The sequence below is a fragment of the Contarinia nasturtii genome, unplaced genomic scaffold, assembly GCF_009176525.2.
Source record: "Contarinia nasturtii isolate CC-2019 unplaced genomic scaffold, AAFC_CNas_1.1 Cnas_scaffold_414, whole genome shotgun sequence".
Classification (NCBI taxonomy): Eukaryota; Metazoa; Arthropoda; class Insecta; order Diptera; family Cecidomyiidae; genus Contarinia; species Contarinia nasturtii.
The window spans coordinates 4,659,123-4,677,127 of NW_022197768.1; the positions used below are offsets into that span (position 1 = coordinate 4,659,123).

An 18,005-nucleotide genomic window follows, 5' to 3' on the forward strand; every position below is an offset into this window, starting at 1 on the left:
GTTATTTTTTGCAAACCGAAAATCAACAAAAATTTTCTTCAGTCATTTTCAATTAATCGAAATAAATCTAATACACACTTTAGTCAGAACTGGTTGTGCCATTTGCAAATAGTCGTAAAACCTTTTCGAATCGTAAAGTAAGTAACTAAATTGTCATTTTCATAATCGTTATCAATATAAATTATTGGTCTTTGAGTGAATGTGTTTTTGTCGATTGGTGTTCTTCAACTCTAGGACTCGAACGAATTAACCAAATAAAAGCGAGAAAAAAAAATTGTATTTAGAGAAATATTGGTAAAATGCTGTTGTGCTAAGCGAAGAAAAAAATCAAATATTACAAAAAAAACGAATCTATTTTGTGATCATTCACTGGTTTTTTGTTTGTTTGTTTTTTTTTTATTTTTTTTTTTTTTTTTTTTTTGAAATATCAATGTGATTCATTCTATTGAAATTATGATTATGATGCATTTAAATTGTTCAATTACGAACAAATAAACAACGATTTTGTTCGGATGACGAGGTGGATCGAGAGAGAGAGAGAGAGAAAGAGAGAAAGAAAAAGAGAGTAAGTGTACGAGTGAGTAGGTGAGTGAACGAACATGCTAGAATGAAAAGCGTAAAAATGTGTACGAAATATATTTTTTGCGGTGTGGCGGCTCTTTAATACGTCGTAATTTTGAATCGGTCATACTGAGGCATTTTCATTCGCCGATATTTTCTGCGGCAATTGGCTATTTTTGTTCTTTTCCTTCGTCGCCTCTGTTTAACGCACTGATTTCATTTATTCCGACATATTTTCTTTTTATTTCGCCTGATTTCTTAAAATCTCTCTCATTCACTTTCTCTCTATCTCTTTCGAGCGAGCGCTCTCTCTCTCTCTCTCTCTCTCTCTCTCTTATACACATACACAAACTCAGACTCGTTGATTTGGAAAAATATTTTAGTGCGTGTGCAACACACGATAGAAATATGTAAGAACCACATTCATTTGTCATTAAGTGCCAAAAATCGAAATCTCATTGGATTCGATTAATTTCTGAATTCATTTGGAAAAATCGCGCTCTGCGTCTCAATTAAACTCTCATAAAATTAGAATAGGAGTGTCTACTGTTTCTATGTTGCCGCCGCCATTTTACAAATAATTCTTTTCGTATACTCTTTGGCTTATTTGCTTCGTGTGTTTTTTTTCTCTCTTCTCAATCGTCGTCGTCGTCGTTTTTTTATGTAATGCAATACAACTTTACGTCGTGTGTCGTATATTGTTGGTTAAAATACGTGATGTACGCAATACAATCACATGCCATTCGCTGAGTCAGTGTGTGTACTAAGAGTAACCGTGCTTTCATCACTGTACTTGGAGTTGTGTGTGCATGACACACAGACACGCGACACAGGCTACGTAATGATGAATTTTCTACGGTAACAAGACGAAACGAAAAAAAAACGCACACATCATACGTTGTTATGCGCGCTCATGCACACTTATTTGGCTCTTTTTACTTACTCTCTGCGGTTTGCTCGTTGGCAGTTCTTTTTTATTCCGTTTTCAGTAGAATTTTTGTTGTTGGTGGTGTCGCACATTTAGTTTGCATTTAAAACCGCATACACGTAATTACAGGCATTTTTTGTTTTTTGAAAATTTATAATTTTCGATAGATTTGGAAGCGATATCCGCCTTCCAATTGAATGAAGTGTGTGCCAAGTGGAAACGGTCGCCGACGAATGACTCAATTGTATTTAGATGAATGCACACATACACACGAACAAACAAACCTACACATGGGCGCACTCATCACCGATACATATATAGCCGAAAATAAAATATTGAAGAATATTTATTCGAGATCAATGGTTGAGAAAGCGAATTGAACGATGACGAAAAAAGTCGAGAAGAGAAAGATTGTATGGAATGACAATGGAGTAAAAAATACTTGAATGCATGATTTAACTGAATGAATTATTTAAAAATGCGTGTAAAATGCGCGCAAAGTGTTTAAGAGCAGAGAGGAAGAGAGGGCCGCCACTACACATGAACGTTGTTGAGATCACGATGCGCGCTCCGGCGATTCAAATATAGTCAATCGCACACATTACTCATCACAGTTAAATACCACACCTGTGATATCACTGAATACATTTGTGATTTTTTTTTGTATCAATTGATCCAGAAATGAAGTCCATAGATTTCTCTTTTGCATGCTCGCTTTGCTCCAAAGTTGATGTTTTTTTTGTCTCATCATTTTCGTCAATAAAAAATAAAATTGATTGTGTCACAATATTAATTTGAGCTACAACATTTATTTTGCTCTTCTTATTCACTCGGATGACATCAAATTTCGGCGAATGATACAAATGAATCAAATTGTTTGGTGAATGTCATTGAAATACGATGAATCACATCGCCAATTCTGGCGTTTTTTTCTTTTTGGTGCGCCGATCAATTTTACACGGCTATAAAAAGCAACCAAACAAATTTCACTTGTTCGTAAGAATATGCCAGTTCAAGTTGTAAAATTGAAAATATTTGAAACATTAACTAAAAGTGAAGTAAGTGTGCATCTTTTCTTTTGAGTGGGAATAACTTGTTTTGCATATTTACAAAAGTAAAAAAAAGGATCAAATCATTTGCAGTGTTTGAAAATCTCAAATTGACATTGCTTGTTTTCACATTTTTACTGACATCCGGTGTGACGAACAGAAAATCGGTGGACAAGAGAGAAAAAGAGAGAATTAAATAGTAACAAAGCTGATATCCAAATAGATAGCAACGAATATTGAATTTAGCGTGTATTGGTCGGCTTGCGCATGTATGCCGAGAAATGTTGTGCGATTAGTCATACTCCTTTAAAATATATTGCTACGCTCATATCATAAGAATTGATCGGAACGCAGAAAATAAACAGCGTAGTAAAGGAAAAAAAAAGAACGTTCAACTATGTTGAACGTTGTTTTGAACCGATTACGACATTTAGACTGTTGTTTGCAATGCGACAGACTCTACAAACTTGTTTATTAATACTTTATTCATTTCATTTTTTCTCTCTCTCTCTTTTCATTGTGATCTGAATGAGGTAGCGAGCAAGAGAAAGAGAAAGAGAGAAAAGCAATAATAATTTAAAAAGTTTGTGTAATGTGTGTGTTTTTTTTCTAGGCTCAGCAAATATTTACTTTAAATTTTAATAAATATAGGGTTATATGATATGTTATGTTTCGGGTTGCAATTCATTGGAATGCTATATCGATATAAGCAAAGATTTTCGAATTGAATTGATAAAACATCTACGAGATGGTCAAAACGATCGAAATAAATATGCACGTTTTTTCCGTCCCATTCTAAGAATGATGACATATCGAATCGGTTGTGCCACTACGTGAGATTTGATTGTAATGATTTCGCATTCAATTAAGACGACCTTTATGGGATTCATGCTTATGTCCATGTTTAACATTCAGCGTTCGGTTTTGGTTCAAATGGTTTATTTGTGCGATGATGTATAAGAGGTGTGCATGTCTCTCTCCGTTTCTCTCTCTGTGTATGTGTAAGTCCGTGTGGGTGAGCTGGTCTTTATAGTTTAATCCATATAAAGAATTTTCGACTGTCACTTTAACGACAAAAACACGCATATTTTTTTATAGCACATCATCTTCATGGAACTTAGTTTAATCCAAAGTAATGAAACAATTTCAGTAAATCCCATATGAAGTCTGTATCTCTCATTCTCGCTCCGTACCACTTATTCTTGGCCACAAATGTGTGTGTTCTCTGTGTCGATCGTTTAATAGAATTATCAAAATAGGACTAATATAAAGATTATCCATGGCGTTGTCGTCACCATCACACATCGTTGTGGCCGTTTTTGTGTTATTGTATTCGCCGTCGTTGTGGAAATAAGCACCATCACATCAAAATTATTTAGTAATCAATTTGCTAAATTTTGCACTTCATTAGGTGCTCATTATGCAGATGAAAAAACTTTTATTTTATAAATCATGGTTTACTGAAGATTCTAATCAATACACACACCATGTGGATTTCACTCCCATTCGGTTATCGATGATGCATTTGTGTAAAATACACGTTACAACAAATGTGATTATATAAAACGCAAAATCGATTTCTAGCTTCATGTATCACGAGCGCTTCACACACACACACAAAGCCCGATGACAGCATTTTAAATTTGTGTGAAATACATTCGATTTATTTTAAACTAATTTCTATACATATTCGCACCATATTTAAATCTTTGGCATCTCTATTCTTTGCTTCATGAGAAAAAAAAAAGATCCAATGCTACAGAGTATGTGTTGTAGGTGCATATCAAGCCCTATCTCAATATCTGCTTATCGTTAAGCAATAAGATCCAATTTAAACGATGCACACGCACATAGTGCATGGAGTCAATATAATTGCTTGTTTACCTAAACGGAAATCGAAGCATCCTCTAAAGGTAACAAGTGCGCACAAATGTAAATCAAATTTTCGACAAACGAAACTAATTTATCGTAGGCATTATTTTGTCTTCGTCGTCGTCGTCGTTCCAGTTGTGAAGATGTTTTTATCTCACCAATTTATTTGTTCAATGGCAAAGAACAGAAGAGTCAATAAAATGATATGCTTCACAAGCGCAAATAATTACATTAGTGCTTTGATAAGAATGAACACAACCATACGAGAGAAAAAAACGACAAATTTTTCGCAGAAGCTGTCGCTTTCATAGCGTTCAAAAATTAAATTAATCAGACCGAATGTACGAAGTGAAACTTTTCGGTAATTTTAATGAGACACCTTCACCACCTCCGGTACGAATTTCAATCAACCAAAGCCAAATGATGTGGCACACATATAAATGAGGTAAAATCAAAATCATCTAACATAACGTTTGGAGACAGAGGAAAGAAAGCAAATTCACACGTACTTCGTTGCCTTTTTTAAATAACGCATAAAATGCCTCCTCATCGCATTGAATATAATTGTGTACGTTGTGCATCCTGTAAATGTAAATGCCAATTATTCACTTATTTCTATTACGAAACAAACAAATTAAATACATGCCAACCACTTGAAGTTTGCTCATCCTAGTGTATACAAAATAAGAGACACACGCGTGAGCTTGATATCATGTTCATTAGTGAAAACAGCTTGAAAGGTGAATTATTGTATGCATGCATTTATGATGTATTACATGATACAGTTGAATATAATGTTGTTGCGAAAAAAAGAAGAAAAAAAATAATATAAGAGAATCATAGAAATAATTAAAATTGAATTCATTTACCCATTTTAAAAGAATGAAATTGAAATCAAAAATTGTCTATGTATGCGTATGCTGTCCGCATGTCTTCTCTCGTAACACGGTACCACATTTATTGTACGTGCATATTATACAAGCGTTTGAGAGAAGTTTTTTTATACTCTTAACGTCGTGTGTGTAATACATACACAGTGTGTGAGAGAGGCACTCCTTATGCGCACGCGATGCTAAAAGCTCGTGCATTTTGCATGTGGCTATGCGCTGAAATAACAAAACGCTTTAGATATATTCACACAAGTCTACACAACTTGGCCACATTCAAGATATTGAATCCAACCGCTTTTGTTTCGGTTTTTGTCGTCGTCGTTGTTGTCGATAACTTCTAAATTTTCAATTTTCTTTTCCATCGTTCATCAATAGCTACGAAGCTATTTGAAATCATCGATTCTTATGGAGTTCTTTTTTTTATGATTTGGACAAAGTGTCGAACGAGACGGAACCTATTGTAATTTTGGCAATGAATTCAACAACCACAAATTCCATTATCCGAACGAAGAAAGCGCACTTTTTTCCCGAAATGATTTATTGACTATTGGAGCATATTTTTTTTCCATATCATCTTTCCTGTTCTTTTCTTCACAAGTAATGAGCGTTTTGAAACCACTTCGCAATTCGAAGCACCGAATGAAACAAAAGTGTGCGGCACCCGATGTTTATGAATTGTTTTGGCTCTTTTTTTTTGTATGAAAATGATTTAAGATTTCACGATATGAATCGTACATATCGAACAATAGCCATACATAAAAAGAGACATGAATATTGCGGAAAATTGAAAATTCAACGCAAAATGGAAAATCTTGAATTGTTTTCATAACATGCAGCGTATATTGTACTTTACGTTTGGACAGCGCATGTACTTGAATTATATCTTTCACTCTCTCTCTCTATCTGTGACACACACAAATGCACTCTTTCTCCTTTTTGAAATACACGCACAAGCACAAAATATAAACGAATACAAATTAACTTTTTCCCCTGTTTGTTTCGTTGGTGTATTTCATTTTTAATTTCTACGCTGTCTACACACTAAGCTTTTTTCCTTATACACATAACATATATATATACATATAATTTTTTTTTGTGATTCGCCATCGATGCTGCACAATCAGTTGAGTTAGGAATGTTCAATGTGTTGTACGTATAAAATATTTTATCAGTCAATTTTAAATTATTTATCATTATAGAGAGTCAATTTCGTTAGCGTTCTCATTCATTTTGTGAAGTTGTTCGAACCGAAACGAAACGAACGTGTCGAGAAAAAAAGAATACATATGCAGTGATTTTTGACATTTGCCGATTCTGTGTAAACTATATGAATACCCGAAGTAAGAATCGTTGCATCGAATCCATTGTGAATTAAAATCATATAAAGCTTTCTCCCTTCCGCACTTGCCCTCTCAATTGTAAGCCGAATTAGGCGAATTGTGCATTGTTGGTAATAATGGAAATTAAGCAATTTTTCATAGAAAATTGATTAATTTGCTTACAATTTACGGATTTGATGCAATTAATGATTCGTGATTTTAAAAAAATGATTGAATAAAGTAAAACAATAAAATCACAATGTTGTTTAAAGTGATTGCCTAGTTTCTTTTTGCGGTGATGTAATGATCGATTTGAAAACAAACAGGGCGGCAGGGAAAATTGCCATTAAAATGCGTAGTGATTTGAATGGAAGTTTGAATCTTTAGCCATAGTACTTCCACGAAGTGAACGCAACGTTTTATGAATGAATATTTAGTGTGAAGCATTTTGCTAAAGTGATTGTTGGTGCTGCAATTTTTTTTCTTCATATTGATACAGTGTTTTTCCTCAATATTTCATATTCATTAAGATCTTAATGCAAAATTGCATTTGAACGGTGTACCTAAAGGGCATTTTCCTTTCGCTGCTTTCAATATGATTTAAATTTCAATATGATCAAAATTTAATTGTGCATTCATTAAAGCCGCTATATAGTTTATGCAAAAATTCTGCATACTAGCCGATACCTGATGTCCGAATGGATGTTTTATAAAATGGGCTTTTACCTGCTTTAAATATAATCGATACATATAGAAATGATATACATGCCGTATGATGCATGCATGTCTGTGTATATGCAATATTTATAACAAAATTACAATATTTCTGCAGCATAAGACTTTGCTGCCCAATGTCATGGTAATTTGGCCTATAGTTCGTTAACTGTTTGGCAAATGTGAGGACAGAGTGTGTGTGTGTATATGTGTGAATGTGTACTTATTGCCACAAATACATCTAAAATATATGTACGACAAAGTTCTGTCAAACGGTGTATTGAAAATGTCTTTTAGCTAGAATAAGAATCGACCACATTCGTTGGTGCCGCACTCGTTCATATTTTCTCTTTCATCTGAATATATTCGCTTGGGTTGATGGTTAACCGCACGGTAACTATCTCAATATAATAATATACGATGTACACACAAAACATGAAGAAACACAATTACATGATAATGCAGCTTGTGTTGTACAATTGAATAAGTGAACAAACGAACAACACTATGCAAAATACTAATGAGATTTATTAGTTTTACTGTTTATTTAATTGCACACGAAAAGAAAAACAACAATGATTTTGTTGTATCACATGGTCTTTAAGTAGCTTTTAACGAAAAGCCTGGCATATTGCGATAATTTCGCTTTCTTGCCAATTTGAACATTAAATCGAATGAAAGCAATGATGGAAAATCGTTCTTGTGGCGTTTGTATATGTTTAAAGTAATATCCTGTGGAAGAATTCGCGACGCTTTCTAAAAAATAGCGGAAAATTGTTTGGATTTTTCTTAGCAATTTTTGCAATTGTCAAAGCGGAAAATTGTATTCTGAGCAATTTAATTAAATAGCAAACTTCTAACGATGCTATTCTATCTTCATATTAACATCGCCTTTTTACATCATTTTGACGATGAACTGAAAAAATGAAATATAAAAGCTTTTATCGTCGAAACCCACGCGTTTCTTTCCCATCCGATTGACTTTTATTTTCACTTCTTTATCCTAGTTTAAATATATATAGATATACATTTTTTTTAATCGGTGTCGTTTTTATTCCGATTTTCTTTTCAGGGGTTTAAGTTCATACGCTGAATAAAACAGGCCAAATTCAATTTCTTTTCAAGTCACACTCACAGCAACTGCAGTATCATTAAAATTTTGGTGTGTCCGACCAAAATATAAATACATTGACACATTTTTTTCATATAAATACAGTCCAAAAACAAATAAAAAACACAAAATGTCAACCGTTGATAAAGATGAATTGGTTCAAAAGGCAAAACTTGCCGAACAGTCAGAACGATATGATGACATGGCGCAAGCAATGAAATCTGTTACAGAAACCGGCGTAGAATTATCAAATGAAGAACGAAACCTTCTCTCAGTTGCTTACAAAAACGTCGTTGGAGCCCGCCGGTAAGTCTTTCACCACCACACAATTATAAAATAAATAAACATACATTTCCATCATAACCACTCTGAGATTGACTATGCCATTTGATCGTAATACATAGAAGAAATGAAAAAAAAAGTACAACATAGAAACTTCAACAATAACCTGGTTAATAAATGATATGTCAGCGCATTCGATTGAATTCTTTCGCTCCATTAGCCAAGTGGTTGATGTGGGAGTTTCAACGGAGTATGTAGACACGTTTCAAATGTCATAAAAATGTCAATTGTGTCCAAATTAACAACATTGATAAAGAAAAAAAAATACCCGAACTTTTTTTTATTTAAACAAATTTATAACATCATCATCATACAATGTCACCAAAGTAACACAATTGAAACTCATTAGTTCGTCTTTCATTTCTGTTGTTTGATTTAATCAGATCATCTTGGAGAGTGATTTCGTCAATCGAACAAAAGACCGAAGCCTCCGCCAGAAAGCAACAGCTCGCTCGAGAATACAGAGAGCGCGTTGAAAAGGAACTTAGAGAAATTTGTTATGAAGTATTGGTAAGTGCGTGATTGAATTGATGCAATCAATGTGTACTCTTTTTTCTTCATGATTTGATTTTTTTTCTCATTCATTTGTCTCTATGTTCAAACAAATATTTGCAGGGTCTTTTGGACAAATATTTGATTCCAAAAGCTAGTAATCCAGAAAGTAAGGTCTTCTACCTTAAAATGAAGGGCGATTACTACAGGTATTTGGCTGAAGTTGCCACAGGGGAAACACGAAACAGTAAGTTTATCATTTTTATTTTGCATTTTTTTTTTTCAACCCGCATTACTAGTATATCATCACCTATATTGACATTTTATAAATTAATTAAAAAAAAATATTAGCAAAATGATGAATATCGACCGTAGATTTTTGTTTTTTAAATACCTGTTGAAATAACATGCAAAAAAATTTCCTTTTTCCAACCTGATACCAACAGCGGTTGTCGACGATTCTCAAGCCGCATACCAGGATGCCTTTGAAATTAGCAAAGGCAAAATGCAGCCAACGCATCCCATTCGATTGGGTCTTGCACTTAACTTTTCAGTCTTCTATTATGAGATTTTGAACTCACCCGATAAGGCCTGTCAATTGGCTAAACAGGTTAGCAAACAAAGCATTCAAAGAAAAATTAAAACAATGGAAAAAGAAGGAAAACGTCGAAACCATCAAAAGTCACATTTAACTTCTGTCGTATTTTGTTTGCTGCAACATTTGTTTCGTTCTAAACATTCATCTCAGTCAAAGCTAGATGCTACCAAAATGAAAAAAAAAACACTCTACCAGACTTCTCTTCGGCTAAATGATCAACCTCATTCCAATTCAATTCATTCCATATTGTTCAAACAGAAAGAAAAATTAATTATTTATTAAGAAAACCAAAACAAAAGAACTAGAATACCGCAAATAGTTTATAAAGTATTAATCTCATGTGAATTAATTCTCTTTTTTTCTTTTTAATTTTTTTTTTCTTTTTTCGATGTTGGTTTTATTTTGAACGGCACACATAAACAATTGAAACATATACACGAACAAAACAAAAAATATATACACACATGCACAAATGTATCAATTTATCAATTCGTGTCTGAAACACACAAAAAAAGCCGTGATTGAGGATTCGCAGAAAGCTTATCAAGAAGCCTTCGACATATCAAAGTCGAAAATGCAACCAACTCATCCGATTCGGTTGGGACTAGCTCTCAACTTTTCCGTTTTCTATTACGAAATTATCAATTCACCAGCCAGAGCTTGCCATTTGGCTAAACAGGTTACCGTTTAGTTTTATTTAAATGAAAAACCGTTTGTCTTTTTTTTCTTTCGCTCACATCACACACACACACATAAACACAAAATATAGAAAACAACAAAATTTAATTTCAATTGCATTTTGTGTTGACTGTTCGTTAATTTTATTTAATTTTCTAACTCTTTTTGAACATTGATCGAATTACAAAAATAACCTTAGTTATGGAATGCAGCCGACAATAATAATAAATATATAAAATAAGTCGGTGAGATGTAAAAAAAGAGTGCAAGAGTTTTTGTCGTCTCGTACATTGTGTAAAGTTAACAAAACCGTTCCCTTGTTGCATTCATGGAACTGGTGTCGTGTACGTGGTATTTTTTTTTTCATGTTCGTGGGTACTTTTTTTTGTCTCTTTCTCATCGAATTCAATATAGACGTCAAGCAATGATGATGATGCATATGTTTCCAATGCAAAATGGGATCCCTTAACAATCGCATCTTATCCGCGAGAGAACATGCGCTCTAATTTTATGTCTCATACGATTGAATTGTTTGTTGAAAAATTGAATATTTACTGTTCAAATCACATACATATATATACAATAATATATCACAAATTCCATATGTTTGTGCCCCTAATGCAATGTTACCATCCACTAACTCATCTATGCGAGAATGGTCCATTTCCAATATATCTCAAATATATCGATTGCAGACGTCGATACCCCCTTGATACTTTACTTATTATTATTCAATATAGTATCCAGTGATTGTTTTTGACACAAAAATAAATAAATCGTTTGCTTTTGGTAGTTATTGAAGCCATGAATGCTGATTTGAACTTGTAGATGTGTGCAACCTTTTTAAAAAAAACAACCATATTATTTTGAAGCAGCAAACAACTTACTAACAACAACAGAATGAATGTCAGAAACACTGACTGCAAGCAAAGAAAACAACAACAACAAATTTAAACAAACACCAAATAGAACATACTGAACGGCAGCATGCATAAGCAGTGAATGAAAAAAAAGCAATTTTAATCACATGACTTTGCTTAAACCTGTTATCTTGTGCATTCACAGTGAAAATTATGCGACATGCATATTCAATGCGATACAAAGTCATTTGTGATGCGCCTCGAATTGCTTGTGTATTTGCATTGCCATTGCGTGTTGCACTTCCTTATGCAAAGCCAACCAAACTGAATTGTGTATGTCTGTCGTGAAAATGTTCTATTTTTGTGAAATGAATGCTTTTTCTTCTTTTTCCACATTGTTTTTTTTTTTTAATTTTATTTTCGCTAATTGTTACAACAGTTTATTTCATAAACTAATTTTTTCTTCCACCCCGATGAAAATGCACCGGATGGGTATCCTTACGGTTGCCCGTGCGATTGCATTTCTACACCGTTCACCGATTACTCATTCCGTATTTTTCTTTTTCTTCTTTTTTACACTCAAATAAACTATTTTGAAAAACGAAAAAAAACACTAGGCTTTCGACGATGCGATAGCTGAATTGGACACGCTGAATGAAGACTCATACAAGGATTCAACACTCATCATGCAATTGTTGAGAGACAATTTAACACTGTGGACGTCGGACACACAAGGAGACGGTGATGAGCCTCAAGAAGGCGGCGAAAACTAACAAAATCAACCAAACAAAAATAATTAAATAAAAAAAAGGTTTAAATATCACATATTAAAAATGAAGAAGATGAAGAATGAAAGATAAACAAAAACAAAATAAAAATCAAAACGATTTCGATAACGTCTTAAATCACAAAAAAAAAAAAAATATTGAAAGAATGAATGAAAGATATAAAACAACAACAAACAAACTGAATAAATCCAAAAGTTTGATGAAATAAAGCAAAAAAACAGCAACAACTAAATAAATACAAGAGAGCAGCAGTAATTTAAATAAAATCCAACAATTTTATACATGTATTTTACAATTTAAAGAATATTGATCGCTTTGCAAATTTGAAAATCAAGCAGAAACTTTGTTCTACTATACAAACAAAAAAAACAAATTGATGAGACTTTTTTCAAGAAATTTGGAAAGAAATAACATAACCATTCTTTTTTGTTAAAAAAAAAATTTATACCATTATTTTGTTAATGTACCTACCCTTTTTTTAGTCAATTTAAATTTATTTAACCGAACTGAAGTGATTGCCTTATCGAATGCAATGCTCACTTCAGTTTTATTATCGAAAAGAAAGAAAAAAATGATGAAAAAGTGACATACATACATTTTTTATTGTCGATTTTTACAATAAAAAAAAAAGAAGAACAGAGAACAAACCAGAAAATTCACAATAGTTTATCGAAACCTTTGAGGTGTCTCAAGTTTTCTGCTGTTAATTATTTTTTTTTCTCTCTCTCTCTCAATAAAGTGCAACTTTTGTTCCAAAAATCGCAAAATCTATAATATATATACATGTATTGAGCAAATGCATATTTTAATGACAATTTTGACATGCCGAACGCGCTTGTATCGCGGTATTCAAACATCCTATATAATTACAACTGAATAAATTTGCATATTCCATCCTTGTTCGATCAATACAATGGATCTTAGTCAAGCAAATTGTTATTTTTCAGCGAATTAAAAAATTATGAAATGAAAAATAAACGAAAACAAACACACAAAAAAATATGTATTTGAGCAATTCAAATTGTTAACATCAAAAACACTTGCAACAATAACAACCGTAAACAAAAAAAAATATATGCGTATATATTGTAAAATGTAAAATCTTTGCGCCATATACCAACTTAAAATTACTCTAAAAGTAATATTTAAAGATTTAAAAATGGAATCAAAAACAAATTTAAATAAAAAAAAACGCCAATAACAATCTAAAGAAGAAGAAGAAGAAATGCTAAAATTATATTCAATCCATCGATCCTGGGCTATTTATTTCTCCGCTTGGTTTGAGTTTTTTTTTTATTCATACTTTGGGTTTCTTTATTTATTCATCTATATCTCTTCCATATCTCATCATGATCAGTACGAAAATTTGGCATCTCCTTGATCATTTTTTTGTCTGTCTCTTTCGTTCGTTTATTTATTTGTACGATTTTCCGCTAAATTTCTTGAATTGAGTTTTTTGTTCGTTCAATTTTCTTACCTCAATCGAAAGCAATGTTTTCGTTTCTCTCTTTTTTCGAACAGCTTTCCGTTTCCATTTCCAAAATCAATCATGAATAAACGTAAAATAAATAATGAGACATTTTTTTTCGTATTTACATGAGCTGAGCAGATCGTGTTATTCAGATTTATTTTGGAAATGTTTTTTTTAAAAAGCTGCAAATATGCTATGTCGATCATTTATTCTTTGTTATAGTCTTTTATTGATGATTTAAATTTTTAATCAATTTGTTGGAATTTCGTAATGTCTTTGATTTTTGTACCACGTTTTAGTGTCGAATTCTTTGGTTCGCAAAGTTTGATTTGAATCTCATCAATTTCTAAGAGAAAACAAAAAAATAAAAAATAAAATGTGCAATAATAAAATCGAAGCCATTGCATAGAGATTACTGAAGTAACCAACAAACAAACAAAAAACGAAACGTAAAATGTTTGCGAATAAAATCTAGAACAGACATAGAAATGAAAAAAGATGAAAATAAAACACTCACATACACACACTCAAATGAAGAAGATGATGAGGATAAACGCGATATTGAACAACCAACAAACATTCGAAGAAGGGTAAATATTTTATGATCACGGTAAACATAAAATATATGAGCAGTTTTTTCACATAAATTAACAAACAGATAAGTAATTAATAAGATCAAAAAAAAAAAAAAAAACAACCATACAAAGAGAGAAAGAGAAATCGATAGTGAGAAAGTGGAAAAAAGATTCAAAGAGAACAAGATTTCTATCCAATGCACGAAAAGCTATCGACGATATTACGTTTAATCGTCGTTTCTCAATCTCAAAATCAAACAATTTTAAAAATATATATTATGCGGTTGATAAAAAAGCAAATACATAGGCAAAGATTTTTTTCTTTTAGTGTAGAACACAGAAACATCAAGAGCAGCAAACAGCAGAATAACAACATCAATAGTCACATGAAATGAACTCGCTTTAATATATATTTTTTAAAATTAATTTTGATGGATGGATGATATTCAATGGGTTTTGATAAATTGATTTGCATCTAAATGAAATTGATAAACCGAAATCAAAACGTAAAAGTCGTTAGAATGACCATTTTGTTGATTGCTCGTATGCAATCGGGAATTTAATAAATAAAGTAAAATTTTGTGCTTTATCAAAATACCGACAAAGAGAAGAAGAAGAAAATATAATTTTGAATAAAAAAAAGTAACAAACAAACACATCGGCAGCAAATCTACAAAAGTCAGGTGAAGTTGGTGGAAATGTAGCCAACTTTGAAGCATTATTACGAGACAAATGAATAAAAACCAAATAAGTTTTAAACGGAAAATGGTTTATTTGTTGGTAAAATTATTGATCAACAACCATGATACGAAATCACAAATGTTTGACACGATTTCGATGACAAAATTTATTTATGTGTTTCAATCGTTACATGTTAATGTAATACATTAAACGTGCATTCTAATTTCATTCCTTTCTTCCCCTCTCCCCCCAAAAAACAAATAAGACAAAATAACAAAAAAAAAATCGTATTTTAAAAACTTTCATATATACAGTATGTCCTGCCGGAGAAGATGTTTTTACTTTGGTGTAATATATCTGTCTTTTTTCTTGTAATATGAAAGGAAAATAAAGCAAACTCAATGTGTGCAGGAAAAAATGTTAAGAAAAAAAAAATAATAATTCTGTTTTTATGTATTGATGTGCAGCTCACTAAAGTCGTCGTGTATGTATTTGATTTGGTATATTTTTTCCTCCCTCAATCTCAGACCGCCGACGATGCAAATCTCTACGACTTTACGAAAACTTTTCAAATTGCTCAACAGTGATTACATATGTAACAAATATACATATAATCACTGTGTATTGTTGTACTTAAAAAAAGGCTCCACACATATGAACACAGACTCACTCAAATACCACTACTTATATACGTCTGAATTGAAAACAATTATTTTTTGCATTCAAATCTTATACAATATTCGTTGTTACAATAATATATTCAAAGCTGTTTTCATTCACATTCTTGCATCCTTCGTTCCCGTCGTTGAATCTATACAATACTTGTGGAAATGTATACCAACCGAAATCGGAGAGTGAGAGAAAGAAAACGGAAAAAAATTTTAATGAAAATAAGCAGAAGAAAAAAGAAATTAAAGGAAGAACAATTTTCATTCTGAATGTCTTTGTCCGCACAAATAAACAAAAAAAAAGAAAGAAGAAAACAAACTTTAACAAGAAACAAACATAGACTTTTATTATTATTTATTTGCTGTCTTCGTTGACGTTTTGTTTAAGAGATGTATGAAATGCCAATTTGTTGTATCGAAGATTTAAAAGAAAGAAAGAAAATGAAAGTGGAGGGCGTTCTATTTAGTTGTTCATTCGTAAAATTGATGGAAACAATTTAAATGTTTATAAAAGGTGAATTAAACGGTAAAATCGACCCCATAAAATAAACGACTTTTTATTTTCCAAGTGTATTTCAACAGAATCATCGAGTCAAAATGATGCTGACACATGGAGATGTCACATCGTCTTTCATTCCATGTAATTTCAAATAAAATCGTCATATCGTTCGTTTTTTTTTTAGTTTTCTCATTTTTGCCTCATTATTATTCATTCATCATTTGAATCATCTGAAGATAATTTTGAACCAGTAAATGTCATCCCCATATTAATTGTTTTCTCTTTGAGGCACAAATTAATTGATATCGCACGGTTCGATGAGTAGTTTTTTTTTTTAAATAATAAACGGAGAGAAATAATTTTTTTATATATGTATCGTATACACTGTATACGGTTTTTTTTATCTATCGGATATATAAAGTGCACATTTGCATTGGAATTTCGAAAACTCTTTTTGTTTCGTCTAATATTTTGTGTGTGAATACAATATGCAGTGCAGACATTTTTCAATTCACAAATGTCCGTCATCATTGTGTTGTTTTTCAATCTGTCTGTAACTTTTTTCTCATTAAAAAATATATTCAATTCCAGAATATGCCTGAAATGTCTCTTGCCATTTTTCTATAATTCGCACATACGTATTAAACACACACATACCCTGTTCTTTCCCATACCTATGTGTAACCGAGTTACCGCGATTACAACACAACCAATTATACAATGATGTAATTTTAATCGTTCATTTCTCTATTAATTCAATTCACATTGCAAATTCCATTAATAGGAGTCCCCATGCATATATTATTTATATGAAGTGGATAGAAAACAACAACAACAACAAAATGAAAACATAAACCAGTCCATTACATTACATTTACAATATACATACGTTAATTTCAAATGGAGAGTATTCTTGGTGCATTGCACAATGACATTTAGATTAAAATGAATCAACAACAATTCTATTCACACAATCAAATAAATTGTGAAGTGGAAACAATTTAATTCAATCTTGTTGAAGGATTAAGATTTACATCCAACAATATATATTTCAACAAAGTAAGACATTCTATTACTGTGGCTGCTCACGTTCATGAGATGCATCAAGGACAACTAAGATAGAGTCAAAAAGAATTATTCAACATATTCGAACTTAGAATGATTTCATTGTTTGCTTTTATGTGCATTGATGCACACAAGAAACCAAATTGTAAATGAATTGAAAATGCAGAATAAATTTAAAAAAAAATCGTACATAAATTTATAAATTCATACACAAACAAGTATACAATTCCAAGTCCAAGGAGAGAACAAAACAAGAACATTTAAATTAAATCATTTTTAATTAAAAATTGAAATTCATAAAATATATACAAAAAAAATTGTACACACATACTTTGTTTTATTCCATCATCGTGCTTTCGCGTCCTTATAATGAAAATCACAACATGTCAATGGGGTAAGTAAACAAGAAGAAAACGAGCTTTTTTTGCTAAAGTGAAATGATTTATTTGGTTATGGAGCTATTTTTATTGTATGCCGATTTGATTGATTCAACAACAAATTTCATAGATTCGCTCGTTTATGATCTATGTAGTGTAGTACGTGGGTGAATTTATTTAACCGGTTGGTCAGCAGATTGTAAAATTTGGGCACTACATTTCTATTGAATATATCGAGAAGAGAGTATGTTATTGTAATGTCTGAATAAAAACATACTCTCCCCTCGATATTTTCAATAGAAATGGTAATCGCATAACGGTACAAGAGCAAAACTGCTTATTTGCGGTAGGCGACAAAATATTTCGTGAAGTTCTGATCCTTTAAGAAAAGTGCCTTTTTGGTCTCGCCAATCGAAAATACAAAATTGTTATTCTAAACATAAAGGAAAGAAAGATAAATGCAAAAA

At 31.9% G+C, this 18,005-nt stretch overlaps 1 protein-coding gene across 2 annotated transcripts; it reads left to right on the plus strand.

Moving 5' to 3' along the window:
- LOC116338505 (14-3-3 protein zeta) lies at positions 1-12,239 on the plus strand. 2 transcript variants are annotated; one of them, XM_031763821.1, is made up of 6 exons: positions 1-137; positions 8,406-8,750; positions 9,170-9,296; positions 9,402-9,525; positions 9,725-9,888; positions 12,032-12,239. In XM_031763821.1, exons 2-6 carry the CDS (start codon positions 8,575-8,577, stop codon positions 12,185-12,187), a joined length of 747 nt encoding a protein of 248 aa, XP_031619681.1. In that variant the 5' UTR covers positions 1-137; positions 8,406-8,574; the 3' UTR covers positions 12,188-12,239. The 2 variants fall into 2 exon arrangements, with proteins under 2 accessions (XP_031619681.1, XP_031619682.1); XM_031763822.1 differs by lacking the exon at positions 9,725-9,888 and adding an exon at positions 10,392-10,555.
- Positions 12,240-18,005: the final 5,766 nt, after the last annotated feature.

Excerpts from the sequence above, each read along its gene's own strand:
- LOC116338505 (XM_031763821.1), top strand. The coding sequence starts at position 8,575 with ATGTCAACCGTTGATAAAGATGAATTGGTTCAAAAGGCAAAACTTGCC. Across the intron at positions 9,297-9,401 it reads AAATTTGTTATGAAGTATTG|GGTCTTTTGGACAAATATTT; the intron begins GTAAGTGCGTGA and ends AAATATTTGCAG. Across the intron at positions 9,889-12,031 it reads CCTGTCAATTGGCTAAACAG|GCTTTCGACGATGCGATAGC; the intron begins GTTAGCAAACAA and ends AAAAAACACTAG.